Consider the following 22836-nt stretch of genomic DNA (forward strand, 5'->3'; position numbering starts at 1 on the left):
ACTTTGAAGTTTAGCAGAACTTTTGCCACAATCATAAAAACTGTGGGAAGGAGCCTCAGGGGGAGACTGTTATCTGCATGCAGCCCAGAGCAAGGAAAGGTGTAGAGGTGCATTGGTGCAGGGGAGCATGGGAGGCACTGTGTTCCGGACTGAGCATTTAAGGGTATGTCCACACCAAAATAAAAACTTGAACACTGCCCTGCAGCACCTGGCCCAGAGCCCAGATCAACTGATTCAAGCTAGTGGCTGGACTCAGGCCAAGGGGCTAAAAATTGCAGTGTAGACATTAAGGCTCGGGCTCTGAAATCCAACCCCTTCACAGGGTTCCAGAGCCTGGGCTCCAGCCTGAGCCCAAACCCGAACATCTACACTGTGATTTCAGCCCCACAGCCCAAGCCCCACGAGCCTGAGTCAGCTGACTGAGGCCAGCCTCTGGTGTGCCGCGAGTCTCTTATTGCAATATAGATGTGTCCCGAAGGGGTAGCTCCCATGTGGAGGATAAGTAGGCAGCAAAGCCATGGCTCCACTTACTCTCTATTCCTCTTCACACAGACTCTCTGCCCCATTGTTGCCAGGGGAAGACTCTCGTATGCAGCACCCATCTGCCCGAAGAGTTGGGACTGCAACTGTGGTCAACCCTACATGGCCATGCAAGGGAGGTGGAAATCCTTACTTCCCTGTGCAGACATGTGAGGGTGAGCCATGTTCTAAACTATTTAGAGCGCGTTCTGCCACCATCACACACACTTGAGGAGTAGGGCCCTACTCCTATAAACAAACACTAGACAAACATTTAATTTTATGCATGTGAGTAGTCCCACATAGGGCTATTGACCTACCTAAAGCTAAGCACAATTTGTAAGTATTAACAGGATTGAGGCCTAAGGGTGCTACTCACTATGTGAAAAGCTGGCAGAAGTGGCTCCTTAAAAACAGATATGGCTGCACTTAAGCTTGAGCCACAATCTTTTGAATAGAAAGACCCCTGTTGACTTCAGTGGGCATTGAATCAGGCCCTTAATTAATTCTGAGCGGTGGATTTCACATATCAGAACTATTTAGCATTTAATAATCTGTTAGGTTACCTAATAAAACTATATGGTAGTGGCGAAGGGCCTATGTTTGCAAAGACTTACACACTCATTAACTTTACTCTCATGTGTAAGTGTCTGAAGAGGCTGCTTATGCAAGGAGCTCAGTGTCAAACTATTCACCTCCACATTGACTGAGAACACAAAACATCGTGCAGGATCTAAATACAACAAAATGTCTTGGGAGGGAGGGGGATGTTTAGCAGTTTGAATTAAGAACAGCTGTGACTTAGCAGAAGGTATGGTATTTCTAGGCTTCTGATTAATAGTACTGGGTAAGAGTTCAGGTAAATAACTACATTTTACAAAACAGGGATGTCTTAATGATGAAAATGAAAAATGGGTATGCTCACAAAAGCCTTTGTCTCTGGAATATAGCTATAAGTAGCTCACTATCTAGGTTGAAAATGGCTGTGCTGTGTCGTGTGTCCTATTTTTCCATGCTTGCAGTAAAGATACAATATGGGAATTCAGCCTTGGTAATTACTAATACACCACACAGACACAATTATACCCTGTATACTGCATAAAGGAATCACTTGTGGTCTGCTTCCATTACAAAGAGCAGTTGGGGGCCAACATGTAAGAAGACAAAATGCTTTACAAGAAGGAAGGAGACCAGAAGAGTCAATGTACACAGATACAAGGACCTTGATTCTTCTTGCAGTGATTTAAGTCCCCTTCCATCAATTATCGTCCTTTGTCTCCAGAGCCTTATCACAAGCAGCATTACAGGAACTGAGCAGAACAATACTCAGGCCCAAATAACCCTGTGAACTGTGCTGACATTTCCACACCCTGTTGCTGTGTTTGTGCAGGGTATTCAGATTCCTTAAAAAACAAAAACAAAAAAACCCCCAACAACCCCACACAACAAAAACAAAATTCCCAACTGTTTTAAGTTACCTACCCCAATCCCTCCCTTAAGCCCTCTCTCCCAGTATAACTAATTTGTTCACTGCTGCCTCACACGCTCTAATCCTGCAGTGATGCTATAAGAACCTCAACAGAACAAAACAGAATAGAATTTCTCTAAACCCTTGCCAAAGCTCTCAATACATTTTTCAGTTAGTTAAAAAACAAACAAACTTGTGAGCACTGGATGAATGAAGAACTACAAGATAAGGGCCTAAATAATACATAGATATAGCAGCTACATTAGTCTAATTGTTTATTTAAATAAAGCAGCTACCTAACCCATTTACTTTTACTGTACACAGAGGAGACATTTTCTCTCCGCAGGGACATCTGCAAAGTTTTGAGGGTACAATGACAATCTGCAATTGGTGATATATGTCCAAGTGGTGATATATGTCCAAGTTTTTTTCATGGATGGCTACTAGACACGTAAAGTTTCATGGTATTTCTTAACAGAACACCACACTCACTGCTCATCAGAAAATATATTTAAAAACACTGTGGAAAGGAAAAAAAAGGACCCTAGGAAAGGCAGCTATTTTCGACAGTAAGTCAGCTCCTGTGAAACAAAGTCCTGTCTTTCAGAAAGTGTTTACGATCTATGAGAAAAAATATATCCTTGGGCTAAAATGTTTATTGGCACCTAGGAGTCTGAAGAGAGCAAGTCAGGCCTGTGGTTTTTTGAGGGCACTTTATCATTCCCTGCATTCTCAAAGGGAACTCTGAATGAATAGAGCTGGATTACTCAGCCTTCTATTCCACGCCTATTCCTCTCCATTTTCCTTGGCAAGGCTGAGAGCCAAGCTATTTTTAGTTAGGCAGTTTTCTATTTTTAGACAACTACCAGTTAAGAGACACTGGTTAGGAAAAAGAAAAAGAAAGAAAGAACACAAAAGTGGGAGAAGATGGAACTTCCCTTTCTCATATTGTAAAGAAGGCCCTTCAACCTGTAACTCCAGGCATTTCAGCTGTTTCCAATCTTGGAAAAATAAAGAAAATTCAGAGTTCAGGGATTTAAAAATAAACCTACCCTCTGGCAAACAGACCAAAATGCAACAAGCTGTTACTATGTGAAACAGTGACTACAAAAACAAAGAACATTCTCCAGTGAGTAGATTGGGAGAAAAACTCTCGAGCTATTAGGCTATAAGAATGTTACACAGACATGTAAGATTTTTCCAGCTTCTCAGCCAGATATATCATGTTTTGGAGAAAGAAACAGGCATCTGTGAAGTAGAACTAATACTCTGCAATACAGATTTTAGGGTCCAGTTTTACATAAGAAGAGAATCATGAATCAAGTCTGAAGCACATTTATATTGCAAACATATTTTTCACATTTATTCTCATAGAATTTTTACAACAATAACATCCAAACATTTACAGAGACACTGAACTCAAACATTTTGAAAGCAATTAGTGAGTGTGGAAAAATAAAAATAAAATAAAAGGGGGATCTGCCAAAATTATAGGGCCAAATCCTTAGCCTGTGTAAATCAGCACAGCTCAATTGACGTCAAGAAAGCACCTCCAATTTACACCAACTTTGGATCAGGCCCATGTCTTGCAGCTGTCATTGCTTCAGACCTACCAAAAACACCTTCAGGAAAAGGGGACTCTTTAAAATGTTTTAAACAGTGTTTTCCAATGTCAGCCTTGCACTGTTTGTCACATGATGATCTCTGTCAACAGATTTGGATTAATCTGCAAGTTACTATCTGCTTCCAAGAAAAGGCTAAAGACAACTTTCCAGATGTTGCACTTTTAAGCCTGCACCAAAAAATCTGTTTAGAATCACTAACAAATCCATAGCACTTGCATTTCTCTCTCGCTCTTTCTTTCTCTGTTTTATACAAAAATAATCTACCAGGTGAAGTATTTCACTATCATTTGGGACCCTTGAAGATTATGAAATATACTGCATGAAAACCAAACACTTGTGGAGAAATCATAATAATGAATTGGTCACTTCTACGAAAAACAACTCATTATGCAACTTTCCCTTATCTGTATTATTCCTCATATTGGATTAATCTGAAATATATTCAAAGTAAAAAAGTGTAAAGCGAAATTCTGGGCTACCTTTGTTCCCTGTGGCAGGCCTCAAAGCATCTTAAAAAGCCTTCATTTGGCTGCAGAGTGTCAGTGGAGATCCTGGCACAGATTGGCTGTATACCCCTTGCCTGCTGCAGAGATCTTCATAGTGAGTCTAAATAGTTTAATGTGGAGGGGAGGATTATGGGTGAGCTTCAGACTTGATTAATGTGTCCATGCAGGGCACATATTAACTGGCCAAAATCCTGTAAGTGCGTGTGGAAGGGGAAGGTGGAACAGAAGGCCATTATCAGCTGGATTTGATCCTTCAGTTCAGCAACCATTTTGCATAGCGCAGAAATCAGTGTTGCCAAGTAAGTGAAGTCCATTTATTAATGTCTGGATACTGGTGACATGGCAGACTTTTTGAAAGCCTTCTCAATCCATCACTAGTGTTGCTAACTCTCATGATCTTATCATGAGTCTTGTGACAGCTAATATTGTTCTTAAAGCCTGAGCTCCTGGAGTCCCATGATTACAGAAGAATATCATCTTTCATTTTAAAAAATATGTTTCAAACTTATTTGGTCAAAAACGTTTGGAATTAAAATGTGTGTGTGAGGTGGGGTGACTGACTTATGAATTTTTAACACTTAGGGCTAGCAATACTAGTTCCCAGCATCTGGCCCACAGTTGATAATCGTAAACCAAGAACCAAACATTCAAAAAGTTCCTAAAGTCATCATAATAACAAAGTCCCTTGGCCAAATTCTGTCCTCAGATATGCACACAGTGTAGCTGTTGAAGTCAGTGGGAGTCACGTGTGCATCTAAGGCCAGCGTTTTCCTGCAGAAGCTACTAAATATGGATCACTCATACTACTACATATATAAATAACACTTTTCATGCCTAGATCTCAAACCATTTCACAAAGGACGTCAGTCTCACTGTCTCCATTTTACAGATGAAGAAACTGAGGCACAGGAAAGTTAAGTAACTTGTCCAAGGTCACCCAGAACTCTGTCTACAAAGCTGTGAACAGAACTCAAGTCTCATAAGTCCCAAGCCGATGCTCTTTCCATTTAAGTACTGCTTTCTTAGACCCCTTTAAATTTTTTTGTTGCCTAACAAGCTTACTCTATATTTAATGGGCCAGCTCCTCAGCAGTGTGTAGCTTCACTGATTCCAATGGTGCTATGATGATTTACACCAGCTCTGAATCTGGCCCAATCTAGATTTCACAGTTTGTTTGTATACAGTATTCTGTTACGGTGTCAAGAGAAGAAAATACTCTTATTACATACACTACAACAGTTGTCCTGTTTCTTTTCTGAAATTTATTAGATTTAAATAGTTATGGGGCTTATTTACCACAAATATACAGATCAGAGTCTTAATTGATATCAAGAGGCTTTCAAAATCTAATTAACCTCCCAGCTAGTCATTAGCTTTGTGACCTTTAGAAATAATTGACAGAAGAGATTTTTTCCCCTTCATCTCATTCGCCAGGTGACTAATCTTAGGTGTGCTAAAGGACCCACTGCACATCTGTAAGATTTGATGCGATAATATGTAACAAGTCAATTAGGAAAATGGAATTGTGGCATTTCTCTTCAACACAATATACTGCCCATGTAGCTTGTCAGAAGCATACAGGTTTTGTCACCTGAACACTAGCCTAATCATCTCCAGCTTTTCGATGCACTGAAGCCACACTAAGTCTTAATTCTCAAGTCCCTGCATTATCCCACAGCAGATTTAGAAGCATTTCACTACACTATGTTGCTGGTTATATTAAAAGCCAATTAGATTTTCAACTGTAGCTAGTCCTTTTATACTTAAGTAAATATTGTACATGATGGACTATCACTTGTTGCATATTTTTTTTATACAAAATGTGGGCTCATTAGCTTTACCTGAACGAAGTGCCCTTTTTTTTTTGCACCAAGCCTGCCATTTATAAAGCTTTGCATTACTATGAATTTCTTCCCCTTCAGAAATTATCTTTCATCCCTACAATTTTAACATCATATCATATACCTAGGGCTCTGTGTGTTGTAAAATATACTGGACATGAAGGCTGCAAGAAGAGTTCCAAGTGTTCACAATCCCAGCTCTCTCTGATTGAGTGGAAAATGCTGCTGCAGTTGGCACACATCTCTCTGGCTGTGCTCACTTCATTGTCCCTGTCCAATGCCACAAGCCCACAGGGCCCTGGGCAAAACACATTTTAAAAACTATGCAGAGTTTTGATTCACTTTTTAAAAAGATCTTGTAAGTAAAGTGTGTGTAGCTTTTTGAAACTGTGATTTATGCTTTCAAAATAGAATGATCATCTCTTCCACTGGCCATCCGGCAACAATAGCCTTTTACCCTCAAAAGCCCAGTAATAACGCAATCTTCCTTCTAGACTGAGCTCTGGATGAAGCTACCTCTTGATGAGGTCACTGATATTGCCATGAGAGTAAGGTCATCCAGAAATAAAGAGGAGGGGAGTGAGGACAGAGGGGCATCAGCAGTGATGGAAGGAGAAGGTCACTGAGAGTGACACAAAAGGAGCAGCTGGAAATGTAGGAGAAGGAGAGAACAGGATGAGGAAAACCCCTGAGGAAGGAAGACAGCAGAAAAGGAGGAAGTTATCAATTGTTTTGAAAGTGGCAGACAGATTAAGAAAGATAAGATTGGACATGAGGGACCATGAAGGAGGTCAAGCTGAAGAGACCCTTAGAACTGGTCAGAAGATGGCACTCAGTAAGAGTGGTTTAAGTGTTGTGAAATAGAAATGAGTTTGCAGAGGATTCAGATGTGTCTTACTTGGGTAACCATGTGACTCTATCATTGTAATCCTTCTTTTCTTTTAATCTTTTAGCCCAATGTTTTTCTTTGTTGCTCTCACTCGTGTAAGTTCTCTGGGACAGGTACTTGTCTTTTACTTATCCAGTAAAGTGTCTATCATGCTTTTGTCTGCTATAGAAATAGTGACCATAATCCATTAAGAGAACAGGGAAAGAGGAAATGTGGGTGGGAGGATATGGCGTGCTTGAGGAACTTTGAGGTGAAGGGGAGGAGGGAGCCAGTGTGGTAATGAGGCAGGCAAGTGAGGTTAAAGGAGGGTTTTATTGGGAGATGGGGGCTACTAACTTGTGTTTGAAGGTTGAACGAAAGAAGCAGGGGTCAGTGTGTGTAACAAAGATTTAGAAAAAAGAGAGAAGAGGAGGAGTTAGGAAGAGAGAGTCAAAGTGTCGGGAGTCGATAGCAGGAGAGACAGCTCAAAGTTATGAGATTGTGAGGAAAGAAAAAGCTGCTGGGAGTAAGGAAAAGAAGTTCTTGCTGGATAACATCAAAACTGTTTTAAAAACTGCTAAAATCATGGACAGGCATGTGTGTGTGTGCGCGCATGTGCGTGTGGTAGAAGTTTAGAGACAAGCAGCTGGGTGATCAGTGTGGAGAAGCAGATCTGTTTGTATAAAGAATATGGCAAAGTTGAATGAGCAGAAAACAAATTATAGTGGAGGAATTCTGTATGATTCCTGTTTTTTCTCCACAAGTGCTCAGTGGTATGAGGAAGAGAAGAGCCAGAACAGAGGGTCAGTGGGATGAGTCTGAAAGAGGAACTGACCAGGAGAATTTGAGCTAAAGGTAGTGACCATGGAATCAACAGAGAGGTGGAGGTCAGCTTGAGAAAGGGGGGGAGTATGGGAGAAAAGAATCAGAGAGATTGATGGGCTGGAGATCACAAAAGAGCTGAGTGATGAATTGGCGGGCAGGGGGGAGGGAGTGATTTATGTGCATGGGGACAGAGTGGGAATCAGAGAGAGGGGACTTGGAGGTTGAGAGACTGAAAAAGAACAGGGCTTGGTAAAGATTCATGAGAGACTTGTTGAAGATGAGACAGTAGCTGAGGCTGTAATGGCATGGGGGAAGGCAGGCAGGAGACTTCACTTTAAATCTGCAAAAAGCCTAATGGCTTAGCTAAACAAACACACTGGATTTCTGTAATACACTTATGATTGTAATTATGTTTGCAGTCAAGATAAGTCTAAAAATAGTCCCCATGCAAACAAAGGACAATGGCCTTTCCAGTCTCCTGGAGGAATGACACTGTGCTTTGGCACTATTGGCAGAACTGAATGTGCTAGGTCTTGTATCCCTTACTCAGGCAAGATTTCCACTTCAGGTCAATGGAGTTCTGCCCAAATGAAGAATGGAGAACAAATGCACTAGACTGGATAAATTAGAGCAAACACAGGATGATAAACAGCTGTATGTCATGCAGCAGTCCTTCATACATGCTTCCTTATCAGTGGTGAGGTGCTGTCCACCTTCTCCCTTGTTCAGGTGGCAGTAGGCAAGTATTGCAGTTGTGGTAAAAGTAAAAAGGGATGAGGTGGGAGGGAAAGCTATATGATGCTCATATGGCTGGGGAACAAAGGCAGGTCCATTAACCCAAAACCTAGAGGTAATGTTAGAAAGTGGTCTCTGATATGGGGAACTGAGTAAACCAGAGGGAAAACCATGATCAGGCACAAAAAAGAGGCAAAAAAGACAGTTCTTCCTGCAAACAAAGGGAACTTGTGGGCTGTTTAGGCATGGCTCTGTAGCTTTCATAGATCTTAAGGTTTGGTACAATTGGCAGCTGCAGAAAAGATTTTCCTTATTATAATTGTAATATGTGTATTATGTCTAACAAATTAAGACCCATTGACTTTGTGTGTCAAAATAATCAAAACTGGTGTTTTCCATGCATTTTAACCAGACATATACTAACAGACTAAACTATTTTAACTAAGGTCATGTTTTCAAGGTGTGTAAAGATTAGCTCATTAGAGGTATCTTTATGAGATGCATGCATGCATCCTTTATTTATGACATATGACCCACTTACTTTTTAGGGACATGGGCAGCAAATTCACAAGCCATGGGCTTGATTCTCCTCTCACTCAAACTGGGGTACAGCAAGAGAAACTCCACTGAAGTCAATGGTGTTACAACTGTGTAAAACTTATACAAATGAGGAGAATCAGACTCCATGATTTTGAACAAACAATGAGATCTCCGTTCTATTGCAGAAAGTGGAATTTGCTCACTTAAGTAAATCAACCCATCCCTTTTTTCCCATCTTAATCCCATTTTTTCCTCATCCCCAAGCAGAAATACCAATATAGCCATTTATGACCTCAGTAACCAAAACTGGAGGATTGTGATTTTGTGCATGTTAAGTAAGAGATACTTATTATAGATCATTCAATTAAAGAAAGGGAGAATCTGATGTATTTTGTATACAACTGAAGATGGAACAAAACCCATAGTTATAACAATGCTATTTTATAGATTAAACAAAAAAAATGTAGTAAATGCAAAAGGAGTTTTTATTCTGAGAAAGACCCATCCCACTTTAAAGTAAAGAATAACAAGACTTCTAATAATCTAAAATTTTCTATTGCACAAGAGAATTCTATTTTTAGAACGACAACTGTACTAAGTGTATTGTTTTTGGTACCTATCATACAGCATTGGGAAGTTTACATAATGCAGAAGTTGATCTTTGCCATCAAAATCAAAAGGTTTAGAGAGAACCAAACCTTATATAGCTCATACTATTCCTTAAAATAAATTGTCAAATCCCAATAACTGATGTGCTGTATTAAGAGAAATAAGGTTTAATGAAAGACTGTGGGATGGGTGGTTTAGTGGTTAAAGACACTGAGGCTTCAGTTTTAGGAACACAGTTCAACTCCAGACTGAGGCCTCAAAGTGAAGCTTTGTTTGCGGAACCAATACACATCACAAAACTGCCACACATAATTCAACAGGATTTGGAATAGTTGTCATTCACTGCTTAGAAGAGATCCAAACATGAGTAAACATGGAGGGTGAATACACTTTTCTCTCTCAAAAGTGATATACCTCCATGTTAGAGTTTAGCTGACCAGTAGGTGGTAAGAGGAAATTTACACTGTAATGCCTGAAACAACCCAATTAACAGACAACTTTTCCAAAGTCAAAACTCCCACGCCTGTGTTTCAGAATACATTTTTATAAGGAAGGTAACATTGGATCTGTTGCATACTGAGTGAAATGAAGTTGTACAGGCAATTTCAGAGACAGGTATCATAAGTGACTGCGATTGTTATGTAAAAATAACACTACAGGATTAATTGTTTTTAATATGATAGATTAGAAAGTCTGAAAAGAAGACAAACCTGACTGGGTTTAAAAGGTTTATAAACTCTCTTAATATTAGCTAATCTACTTCATGTCATGGCTGTACTCTGAATTCTATATGTACAAGTTGGGCAGCACTGAGATAGCTTGGTGTGATTTGCAATAACATTGCCAACTATTAAAACACCCATTAACTTCATTCCAAGTCATTTCTTCCTTGAAAAACAGCATAACACTTATTAGAAATGCAAAGTCCTTTGCCTTCTGTTACTTCAAATAATAAATTGTTATCTGAAGAGTGGTATCTTCATAAATACTAGACATAATTAATTCCAGTAAAATGCATTTAAAATGGCTGATAATAAAACTAACAACTTTAATCAGAGCTATATAAAAATAATTTAGGCTTAAATCTGAATAGCAATAATTTCATTTGAAAGTAATGAAAGTATATCAAGGATTAAAATTATAACTAGGTTCAAAAAAGAATTAGATAAATGCCCAGAGGATATGTCCACCAATGGCTATTAGCCAAGATAGTCAGCGATGCAGCCCCCTGCTCCAGGAGTCCCTAAACCTCTGATTTCCAGAAGCTGAGTCTGGACGACAGTGGATTGATCACTCGATAATTGCCCTGTTCTGTTCGTTCCCGCTGAAGCACCTGGCACTGGCAACTGTTGGAAGACATGATGCTGGGCTAGACAGACCATTGGTTTGACCAAGTATGGCCGTACTAATGTTCTTATCTGTATTTTTTTTTTAATTATAGGAACGTATACCATTTGAAGAAGTTGTGATATGTGCTAATCACCGATAGCAGAATCGAAACAAGTAACTAAACAGACATTACTATGCATCATGTGAAGAGAAATTGGGATTCTAAATTAATTACAGAGAATGTTACTCGGGCATACCTTGCATGTATTTCAAAAACAATGTTACTTTAAAAGATTTTCTTCTCTAGTTTTGTAGAAAGCTGCAAGCAGAGCTATGCTCTGTACTTTTGCTGAAGTACAGTTATTGAACAATCATTAAGATGAAAATGAACAAACTTAATAATACCATCCAATCCTTAGGCTGCTTTTGATTGCCTAGGAAGAACAAAATTAAAAGCTATATGAAGTCTAGATGTCACACAGCCAAATGCAGCAGACTCTCCACAAGGAAATACTCATAATGCAGTAAAATTTTAAATGATCAATTTAAATATTTAAAATGTGGCAGTTTTGTATTCTGCACCTTACCATACAGTCTATAGAAACTACACTGAGTGCAAAACCATCTGTCTGCTCTTTTGTGGGTTTTTTGCCCCGTTGTACTGGTAACAGTAAAGTTAATGATCAAGTAAAGACATACTTGCACAGATTTTTTTGGTAATATAACAAATCTTTTTCAACACTAACATAATGCTTAACTATTTCTTCCGACCTGGTAACAATACTGTCACTGGAGAGGCGTAAGCACTTCTCAATGCTAGAAACCACATCATTCAAATTGCCCACTGATTAAACTACTATCACAGCTAATCCATATGGGAAGAAACATAATGAAAGGCACTTTATCTGGCTTCTCTTTATTACTAACATCACTCCGTTTAAATAATGATAATTATCAGGGGGTAGCCACTGGACTCCTTGTTGTTTTAGTGATAATTATATTTACCCATTTTTCAGCTAAATTTTCTAAGGGTTAAATACAATATGGTTATCCACAGAAGTTTGTCCCCCCCACAAAATTACACATTCGAATGCAAACTGGATAACACATGAGTAAATCAGACAATTTTTGGGGGCAAAAAATAAAATAAAATAAAAAGGGTTTTGCAGGTGTACGTATCATTCCCTTTGAAAATCTACTCCTTAAAGTTACAGCAACATAAACATAGCTTAGGTTTCACATTTACATTGAAGTTTCTTGGAAACCAAAGGACTTGATGATCAAAGGACCTACACACTCATTGTGAAGCACAGCAAATTATTCAGATAAATCCCGACCTACTGGCCTGATCACCCGTTTCCATAGGAAAACCTGAAAGAGGGAGCTTAGAGGGAAAATATCGCAACAAGGTTTTTCTCCCTAAGAATGTGCTCTTTTTGTTCTGTCAGGAGAGGAAGGAGGATAATTTGGGGTTTGTCCCTTGCAGAACGGCACATAGGACTAGCCACCAGTCCCAGGGCTGAATCCCTAGAGATCAGTGGGAGACTTTGCCCATCTATGTGGAGGCTCCAAAGGGGGCTTGGCGAGGTGGGGGGAATGATGTATATCCCACACCCTTCGTGGTCCCACCTCACATGGATTCCAGCACCCATGGTGCACCCTTGGCGAGAACTCACTCCCTTTCCTAATGGGGGCAAGGAGATGTGCAGGTGGATCTGGGAGGTAGCTAAACAGTAGAGCCCTGTACATCAACATGAAACTATACTGCAAAAAGGGTTATATTCTTAGTTACAATATTTGTTAATATAGTTTCATGTGACTGTATTGTGAACCTCTAGCAGTAAGTTCAATACAATCTATAGGCTCATGAACTATTTCTTCATTGAAAGTATCTAAAATGTACAAATTAAATTTAATCTCTTCTATTGCAGTGCTCAAAATTCTTGACTGGTGTACATCAAGGGTAACATTTTCAGAAGCCTCTAAGTTTCATTTGCAAAAGCACCTAAGTGATTTAAGAGTTTAAGGGTAACATTTTCTAAAGCACCTCAGTGACTTAGGTGCCTAGTCACTGAATGTTTCCTGTAGGCTCCTAAGTCACTTTGGCACTTTTGGAAATTTTACTTAATGTTTTATTATATTAACAAAAATCCATAAAAGTCACATTTACTTTGGTTTGAGTCTTAAACTATGTTCAACTTGCTATGATAGTAATGGAATTAATGGATGCTGAAAATGAATGTTTTAAGTTTGAATTAATATTCTTGAGCAGTTAAAATACAGATTGCTACATTTAACAGTCTACATTAAATAATATTACTATGATAATGTTATAAAGTGTCAATAACGTTCTGATAAATGTTGTTTCCATGCTCTAATTTTACATATTTGGTAAAAGCATTCTAAGCAAAGTTGGATTTTTTCCAATGTTCAACTATTTTTGTGTGACAGAGAAAGTGCAAACATTTGTCATATAACTTTTAAGTCAATTTTCCTTGAATTCTTTTAAATTACAGTGTTCTTAAAAATAAACTACACAGCTTCAGAAATCATTCATCAAGATCAGATGTCTTAGATGAGCATTGACAAAAATTAGTCCTCACAGGACATATATTCTTACCTCAACAATATCTGAATTCGTTCGACTCTCATGTGGCTCATTGTACTCTGTATATTTCAGCAACACTTTGTCCATATCAGTGCTGGCATACTGGAACAGTTTGTTGGTGCTGTTGAAGATGATTAGAGCAATCTCACAGTCACATAGAACACTCAACTCATAAGCCTTCTTCATTAACCCAAATTTCCTCTTTGTAAATGTCACCTGGAAAAAGGAAAATAAGTCTGTCAAAAATCCCCAAGTCTCTTTTCTAGAGTCCTGTTTCTTTCATGAAATTATAACTTGCAATTCTATAGTCTTTGAGCTTTAATAAGTTCAGCTGGAAAGCAAATAAATCAAAACACAGTTCCAACACAGAATACAAATATCGGAGTGCTAAGAAACTGAGGGAAATGCATACAATCCTCAATGCACAATTCAAGCTACAGAAAGTAAAAAAAATAGGGCATTTCCATTAGTTGAGCTGTGAATTTTTCCTGTCTCATTAACCAGTTTAAAACATTGGCACTGGATTCTTCCCAAAATATTTTAATTCAGTACACTTAATCTTTTGCCCACACATAAGCTAGTAAGTTTATTCTGAATAGTAGATGTCTTTGCCACTCACCCCCACAACATTTTAAACATTACACCTCAGTTCTAGAAAACTTTTAACAAAAGATTCAGCCTATTCTTATTCAACAGGTCTTAGTTCCAGTTGAATTCCACCCCACAATTTATCTATCAGTAAGAAAAAAGTTATATCTCATTTAATTAGTCAAAAAAGATGATTTGATGTAGAGATGCACAGATCTATAACAGTTTTGAAAAATTACCAGATATATTAAAAAAATCCTTTTTGTTTCACTTTCAAATTCTCAAGTGTCAGTACAATGAAGAATATAAATCGGGAGTGAAGAACAAGTTATATAAGTACTGACTAGCCAGCAATATGTATGCATTACTGAGGTGAGTTCTTATCCATACATACCTGTTGACACATTTTATTTAATCTCAAAGGAGATACTTAGAAATATGAACTGGCATTTTTAGTACAATGAAAGGATTCCAGTCACATTATCTTGGTAAATTAGGGATGCACATATATGGCTTGTGTGAGGGCAAGTCAGCAACTGCTATGAAACTTCATGCAAAATCTAAGCAGTATGAAGACCTGCAATTAAAAACTGAATTTCTTTCATGATTGATTTGCAAAGTTCCAAGAAAACATACACATCTTAGTATATGAGTTTCTTACCATGAGAAATCTAATCTGATAGTAAGAACTGACTTGTTTCTGTTTTTTCCTGTATTCCATTTGCACTAAACACATAAATAGATATTTTATTTTTAATATCTATTTTCCTCTACAGTAATTTTCTGTGATGGATTTTGAAAGTGAATAAACGTACGGTACTACAATAATTATCAGTCAAATCAAATATGCAGTGAGGGTATTTGACACAACTTGAGGGAAGCACTAATCAGGTAGTGTAGACTTGCTTAATCTGACACTCAGTGCTACCAATTCTTTAATACCGTCAGTAAAAGTACCTATGCACATGGTTCATCACTTAGGCAAAAAAGATTCCATTCTGCATGGTTCAGAAGGCTGTTGTTTTATCTTGTTACACTCCTAATGCAAGCTAATGCTAACTGCAACCCCACTCTACCTTGGAATCCCAGCTGGTCATGCCATGGAAAACGTGACATTTAAGTATTTCTAATCCCTACCAGCTAGTCTATCTCAAAGAGACGTGGCTGTATGCCAACGCTCTGTACATTTATTCTCCACAATGTATCATGAATGATGTCACTTTTATTGCTGTCTCGATCGTTGTAACACCTTTATAAAATCTATTAACAACAGACAGATTAGTATTAAATCTGATTTTTCAAGCATTTAAAAAAAAACAGTTTGCACAGCATTAGATTTGAGTCTATATTTTTGTCACGGCTGATATTAAGACATATCTAAATGGGTAAGGTCCAGCTGGTTTTTGCTGTTTGGCATGATTGATGAAATACACAGTCAAAAACTCATCTTACCATTGAAAAACTGATCAGTCTTTCAAATGCCTTTTAAACACTTTATCTGCTTGCAGAAAATTGTGATGCAATGTTACACACAGTAATATGAACATCTATATAATTTTTTAGAAGAGGCTAAACAAGCTATGGATCACATGCAGAGGGGAGAATGTACTAACCCGACACATTTTTCTGCATCTAAAACTATTTTCAATCAGACTAGTTGACCACAGTACTGTAGGTGGAGTGCATCTATACAATATGGTTTCTGTTGCACAGAAACCTCAGAATTTAGCATGTTACAGCTCCTCACCATCAAAGTATACTTCAGCACAGAAATATCTTTAAAGCCACTGTTTGTGTTTACTGTTAGGTGCTCCTGAACATTTTGGGTAACCACACAGATGTGCTGCATAGCACATACTTATTTCATAACACTTATCACAAAAAAGATACTACTTATAGTGCCTTTTCAAGAACACTGAAAATAAAAAGGACAACAGATAAGCTAGAGGGTTTATTAACTTTTCTTTAAAATGTAATCTTAATTGCTCTGAATTTAATTCACTATTATCTCCATGTTCTTTTTAACAGTCTTCAAATGTATTATATAATGCTTTTTTGCCATTGTTCATAGACATAAAAACAATTGTATCTATTACTGTTTCTAAAGCGATCTAGAATATTACTCTTCTTTTTAAAATATGCCAGTCATTGACTGATTGCAATTCAGATCTTTTGCACTTATACCTAATAATGTATTGTAATAATGTAATTTCTCATACTTTTACAATAGTTTGTAATAGGGATGAGCCTATTTATTTACTAAACGTGCAGTAGGGTCAAGACCTTCAGGAGAGATTAAGAATACTTTTAAAGGTATTTAAAAATACATTCTCCTTTCATATAATTTCCTTTATATAGCCACATCAAGAAGAGGAATATACTCATTTATCCTCTGAAGTATTTAGGTGAGTAATACGAACAAACAACAAATATATTTAACTTTGTATTTTGTGTCCAGTATGTTGTTAGCTATATTCACCTAAATCAAAATTAGCTAATAAATATTGACTAAGATGATAGATACCATATTTTAGCACTGCAGTGATTTTACTGAGTGTTAAAGATTGCAATAATGTATTAAAAATATGTTGTCTCTTTATGTCTAGGTGAAAGCCAACTGAAACCTATAGCTGGAAGTCTGTAATTCTGTACTTAAGAAATAATTTTTACTTGTGCGAAGTTAAGAACAACATGAAGTAAATACAGACATTTCTTAAACATAGTTGCATACACACAAACTACAGAGTAGCTTAATGATTGTATTGAAAAATTGTAGCTGGTCGTATTGAGGAGAAGGGATTTACTGTAACATTTCACAATCCAAATATGATCACTTTACTAGGGCTAAAAAAAATCTCGAAAAGGAATAATCCTGATAACTGATCAGGAACTCAGATACTACAGACACTGAAAGCCATATAAGCAGCTAGATAATCTGTCAGACTATAGGAAAAATTTCTCAGGAAGGAAGACTCTTATAATGTAAAATCTATACCCTATTCCATAGCCAGAAAAATATAACTATGTGTTGCCAATTTACTGATGTATTTAAAAATAAATCTGATCTATTTGCATACACACAAAATATTACATGGATTTTGATGACATCTGATTAATATTAAATGTATTTTTCAGTAGCACAGATTGAATAATTTCATATTCTTACCCCTGCTGACTGTACCAAGGACTAGTTAATTAATTAATTCACAATTGAGCCTGATGTCCAAATTTGGGACATGCTTTATCCCTTCTGCTTTCTGGATCAGTGGATGTCTAGTACTGTCCTCAAGTTTCCATATTTTTCTTTGTATTCAGGAGGTTTTATTGACTGGGCAATTTGTGAAGTCCTAGCCTCTTGGATTAGTCTATGATGATAGTGAGATAATCGGGGAATTAAGTGTTGAGAAATATAAAATGGCTGCCTAGAATGAGGAGGTTGGCTTTTACCTGTGTTTAAAACCCTGAAGCCTCACACACACAAAATACATAAGCCATACAATAGAAAAGCAATTGTCAGTATTTTTAAGTTTTCAAAAGTACAATATAAGTACTGGGTAAATAGTGTGGCCAAGCAGTGTTTCACAGACAACATTTCCAGTGGAGTGTGCAGGGAATGGAGTATGTACTCGTGCAGCATGCTGAAAATTAATCAAGTTGCATGTGTTCTACATAAGCTCTGAATACAGCTTGCTTTATTCATTTAGAGCCTGCTTTTCAGAGCTGATGAGCCCATGAATGTTCACTGAACACAATCGTGATGCCCAGCACCTCAGATGATCAGGCCCTGAAAGTCTGCAGTACTTGGGTACGTAAAGCAAGGAAGTTTAAATGAAAAGATGATTGTCCAGGCTTTGAGCAAACCACATGCTTGTTTTAAATATTACAAAAACAAAAGAAAGAGTGAAAAAGCCAGTTCTTAGCTTCCCTCTCATAAATCAAGGCTAGGTCTTTGTGCATTTTGGACCAGATTCTGGCTAGAGGTTAAACTTACTATATGCACAAGAAGGAAAGCATGGACCAAAGGCGATTTGGGAGGACATTTTCCATCTCCAATTCTGGCTCTCCTCCAAACTACAGAAAGACAATTCTCCAGGCTTTCTATGGTCAAAGCTGTGAAGGGGCTTTCCAAGACGTGGTTTTGGGATCAGAGACTGTGATATCTGTGAATGGGGCTGTAGCCACCCAGAATGCAGGTGTACATTCACAGTGCTCCATAGCTGCAATATGCTCTCATTAGGAAGGTAATTTGGCACGGTGCCGGAATTTGGCATTTTATTTGTAGGGAGTAATGTTTATTTAAATTAAATACATTAGGAGATAGGTTAGTTGGTTTTCTATATAGGTCCTTTCACAAACTGGAATGAATAATACAATGTGTACGTATGCTTTTTCCACTCAAGACACTATACTAACAGTCTGTGATAACAGAAAGAAACAGCAATCGACTGGAAATTGTTTTTATTTATCTAAAATTATACCAAAATTGTTGTGCAGCTTGTAGATGTGACTGGAACAGTGTAAGAGCAGGAGTCACTGCTGAGAGGTTGAAGCTTTTATTCTGCTGATTTAGTCTGTGACCTGTCTCTGCTGCACGGATGCTACATTTTTTTCCCTTTGGACTCTTCCACTCTTGACTTTTAAATCTGAGATAATCTGAGAGACTGATTTTGAGTGACTGTCCCGTAATAGTGGTGCCATCACTGGTACTCAGTATCTGTCACTGGGGACCACAGAGTCTATGGCTTACTTTTTCTGTTTTCCAAACAGCAGCCAGTGTTCTGCCCTGCCCTCCAGCAGCAATCCAATCCTTGGACAGTATGTCAGGTCTTCCCTCACCTCTTCCTGTCCTGACATAAGGCTGTGCAGGTGCTGGCACTGAAAGGAGGAGAAGAGCTGGGAGTCTGAACCCCCACCCCCACACATTTCCTGACATTATGTATATGTTAATGTGAGGGCCTGGGGAAACTGGAGGTGGCTCATGCATCCAATATTTGATGTATACATTCTACCTGGCTATTGGGGAGTGTTGTGCTGGTTGTCCCTCCTCATTCAGAGTGGGGTCAGCTGATAGGGGTATCTGGCAAACAGGATGCATCAAATGAAGTACCCTCATCATCATAAAATCAAGATGGCCATGTATGAGCCATGTGACTTTTGACTAAAGTGCCAGGAGCAGACACTTATCTCTACTTATCTTATCGCCAAACCCCGACAGCTCTTCAAAAGCTGCAACCCCCTTTCTATTCCCACCCCTGACTCTCCCGTCTATTTTATTCTGCTTAGCTCAGTTTGTCATTTTAAAAGGCTCTCCTGCAACAAACTTTATGACTACGTTCAGCGGTGGTGGCAGTGGGAAGTAGCACCACTGCAGGATTCCCTCTAGACAAACCCTCCTTTATGCAACAACGACTAGGCATGCCATATTAAATGAAAGGCCCTTTAAAGAGCAGTAAGGGACTCTTCAGCAGCCTGCTCTATGTTCTTGTAACCCTCCAGCATAACTTATAGGGATGACACAGCAGTGAGTTATGCTGCAAAAAGAACTATTGTGCTTGACAGCCTCAAGCATACTGAGCCATGACTTGCTGAACAGCATTACTAAAGAGGAGCTCTAAGTAGAATGACCTAAAATTATGACTGTAATATATTAAACGGCCCTATCTTATAAAACAGGGTTCTTTCAGCATCTCATGATTAAGCTTCACAAAAATGAAGGTGCTGTACTTTTTCATTACACTTTATTGTTAGCGTATCAGCACACAAATAATGGAGCAGAAAATTAAACAAAACTGTGAGATTATCACTCTTTCACAAGTCCTAAATATTTTAGTACATAATTGCTGATCTCTGTTATGACATTTGTCTTTATGAATAAAGAGGAGAGGGATAACTCAGAGATATGTTAATTAATGGATGGTATAGCAACTCACAAATTATTAGGGTAGGCAATATTCAGAGTCTTTTATTCCCATATATTCTAAACAGTTCTAATTCTCCAAAACATAACCTATATCATATTCAGACTTGACGAATGATTGGATATTATTTTTTTTTCTCTGTTGAATGATATGCATAATGATGGTTAATCTCAGTTATACCGTTCCTCTTCACTCATTAGGACAGATTGAATTAACTCACTTATATCTAGATGTATAGACATGGGCATCTTATTTGTGAGAAAATATATCCTTTCCATCCATACACATACTCTAGATAATATAAAGCACAATAAAACTGACTTTTTATCTATACCACATTCACTAGGTCTGGTAGGTACAAATAAATGTTTTGGATAAAAAACATGTTTACTAGCTGAACAAAACTAAAATGTTCGTAAGGTAAAGGTCAAAGAATATTTCATTCCCTGCTGAGCAAATGGTCAGGAAGCACATTTGTCTGCATTTCCTGTCATAACAGGAAGAGTGTAACTTCTTCCTCTCCACAATGGCTTCAGTTCTGCTTCCCACCTCCAGCTCTTTCTCCCTCAGGGCCTTCCAAATCAATCCTTACAAGACAGAAAGGCAGTGGCCGTATCTGCTCTAGTTTTCAACACAGCTATGTTTAATGATACCATAATTACTATTGGACTATCCTTACTTAGGCTGCTCATTCATACTTCACATTAAAAGTAATTTGGCCTAAATATTTACCTAAAGCTAATTAATTTTAAATTATACTCTGGCATATATTGGAAATACAAACATACCTAATCTTAAATATAATACAGCCATGAAATTCATTATTAAGTTAGCATCTCTTTTAAAACATTTTCTCTACCATGTATGGAATCTCAAATAGATTAGTACAATATGAAATGATTTTAGATTAAAATGGAATCAGGCCCAATTGGGCCATTAAAATTTGGGAACCTGGTCACTAAAATGTAGTGTACATCTTCTGTTAGTTAAAGAGAGAGAAATGTTGAGGTAGCCTCTCTGATAAAACTAGGTATTGTGCCTAACAGGGACAATCTATTCCAGTGCCATTACGGATAATGTAAATTACTACTTAATGTGAGTAAGGGTTGCAAATCAGGCTTGTACAAATTAAAGGCTACATCATGGTTTTAAGGTACATCTCATTGAAAAGAGTGGTATAGAGCTGCACAATTAAATGTTATCGAGATATTCCCTTCATAAAGCGCTGTAATTGGTGGGCAACCCACCAACCTTCTAAAATCTCAAAACTAGACTAAAACCAAGCTAACTTGTGAGAGCAGACTGAATTTTTTTTTTGGTAGAGGTGGTGGGGGGGAAATCTCACAAAATGTCCTCCTAAATTTGAGCTGATCTGTGCACTAAATCATCAGGCTCCCTTTTCTGCTTCTACAGATGACGTTCTGATTGAGATGACGATCTTGTAGTCTGTTCTTTTCAACAGAGCTAATGCAGATAAAAATAGATGCCCCTAAGTCTGAAACTAGTTTTGAAACTAGCCGCATGAGGTGTTGGAGTCAGTAGAACAAATCTAGGTCTTCCTGCAAACGGACATTTCCCTCCAGGATACTCTTCCCTGCCCTGTAACCTCACTTTGCTTATCTGATTTAATTTGTTCTCTGTTCAGTTGATAACTGTAGCAAGTCTTGTTTTACCTAATTTCACACATGTGCTGGGAGCAAAGAATTATCAAATCGTACATATGCAAAAGTTGCTCTGCACGTGTTTTCCAAGTGCCTCTAATATTGTTTTCAAACCAGCTACAGTACCATACTACTTAGAGTGTCTAATATCTGAGTACGTATTTCCTACAGTATTTGACGGTCCTCTACATACCCCCCCTCCCCAGCTCATAACAAAACTGAAGATGTTTCAAGCAAAAGGTGCGGAGTTAGTAGCTAAGCAGAGCACAATTAAAATTAGGAATGTGGATAAGAGCATGCTTCACAACTAGGAAAATAAAGAAACGTAAAACATCAGAAAGAAGACTGCAGGCATGAAAATCATCACACCACATTTAAGGCCAAATCCTTTTTGTCCCAGTCACACAAGTTGTCACAGTGAAGTCCAGCATAGTTAGACTCTTAATAATAAGAAAAAATGATGGAGACAGACAGCAAGGTCTTGGAAGCTGTTCAAAATCTGACACCAGAGTATTTTTGAATCAATGTGCACTCTGATTAGGTATCACAAAATGTCCTATTATAACAGTAGTATAACATAATTATGGTACGAAAGCCATCCCTTTAAGCCTGGTCTGCCTTGTCTGGGCAGTGTAAAGGGAATTTCTGGAGCTCTTCCTCCCCTCCCCCCCCCCAAAAAAAAATTCACCTTTCTCTATGGGACACCAGTGCAACTGGAAATGGCCCTCACTAGGACTGGTTGAAATGTTTCAAATTTCAAAATTTGAAAAATAAATGGGGGGAAATTTAAACAAAATTTTTGGAAAATACCTCTTGCCTCCCATATTACACTCAACTGTAGAGCTGACTGATTTTTTTTTAACTTTGAAATAAACAAACATTAAAACTGAAAAAATGTCTATATTTTTGCAAATTCCCCCTCCCCCCACTTTTCTAGCCCTCACCTTGACAACCCTCAACAAGCTGATTTGCTGGCTAGTCTCTGTTGGAACTTATGGTCCAAGGTCAGAGGACAAGGCTGATATTGCTGGCTACCACCTCAATTGATGGTGCCACAGAATCTGAGCATGCAGATAACCCTTACTGGTCTCCCAGTTGCTAGGATTGCTATAGCAGCAAGTCCACAGCAGAGTTCCAACCATCTGCCATTAACATGAGGCTGCGAGGTATTTTTATTCTTCCTCCCTCTGGTCTAA

General features: G+C 38.1%; 1 protein-coding gene across 39 annotated transcripts in view; it reads right to left on the reverse strand.

Annotated features, from left to right (window-relative positions):
- The window catches only part of MEF2C (myocyte enhancer factor 2C), a 158465-nt gene that overhangs the window by 57770 nt on the left and 77859 nt on the right, over nt 1-22836 (reverse strand). For all 39 annotated transcript variants that reach the window (XM_043546642.1, XM_043546623.1, XM_043546621.1 and 36 more), the window contains one exon: nt 13486-13689. In XM_043546642.1, coding sequence (XP_043402577.1) covers nt 13486-13689 — 204 coding nt within the window. The remainder of the gene's footprint in view (nt 1-13485; nt 13690-22836) is intronic.

The sequence above is a fragment of the Chelonia mydas genome, chromosome 5 (genome assembly GCF_015237465.2).
Source record: "Chelonia mydas isolate rCheMyd1 chromosome 5, rCheMyd1.pri.v2, whole genome shotgun sequence".
NCBI classification, from domain to species: domain Eukaryota; kingdom Metazoa; phylum Chordata; order Testudines; family Cheloniidae; genus Chelonia; species Chelonia mydas.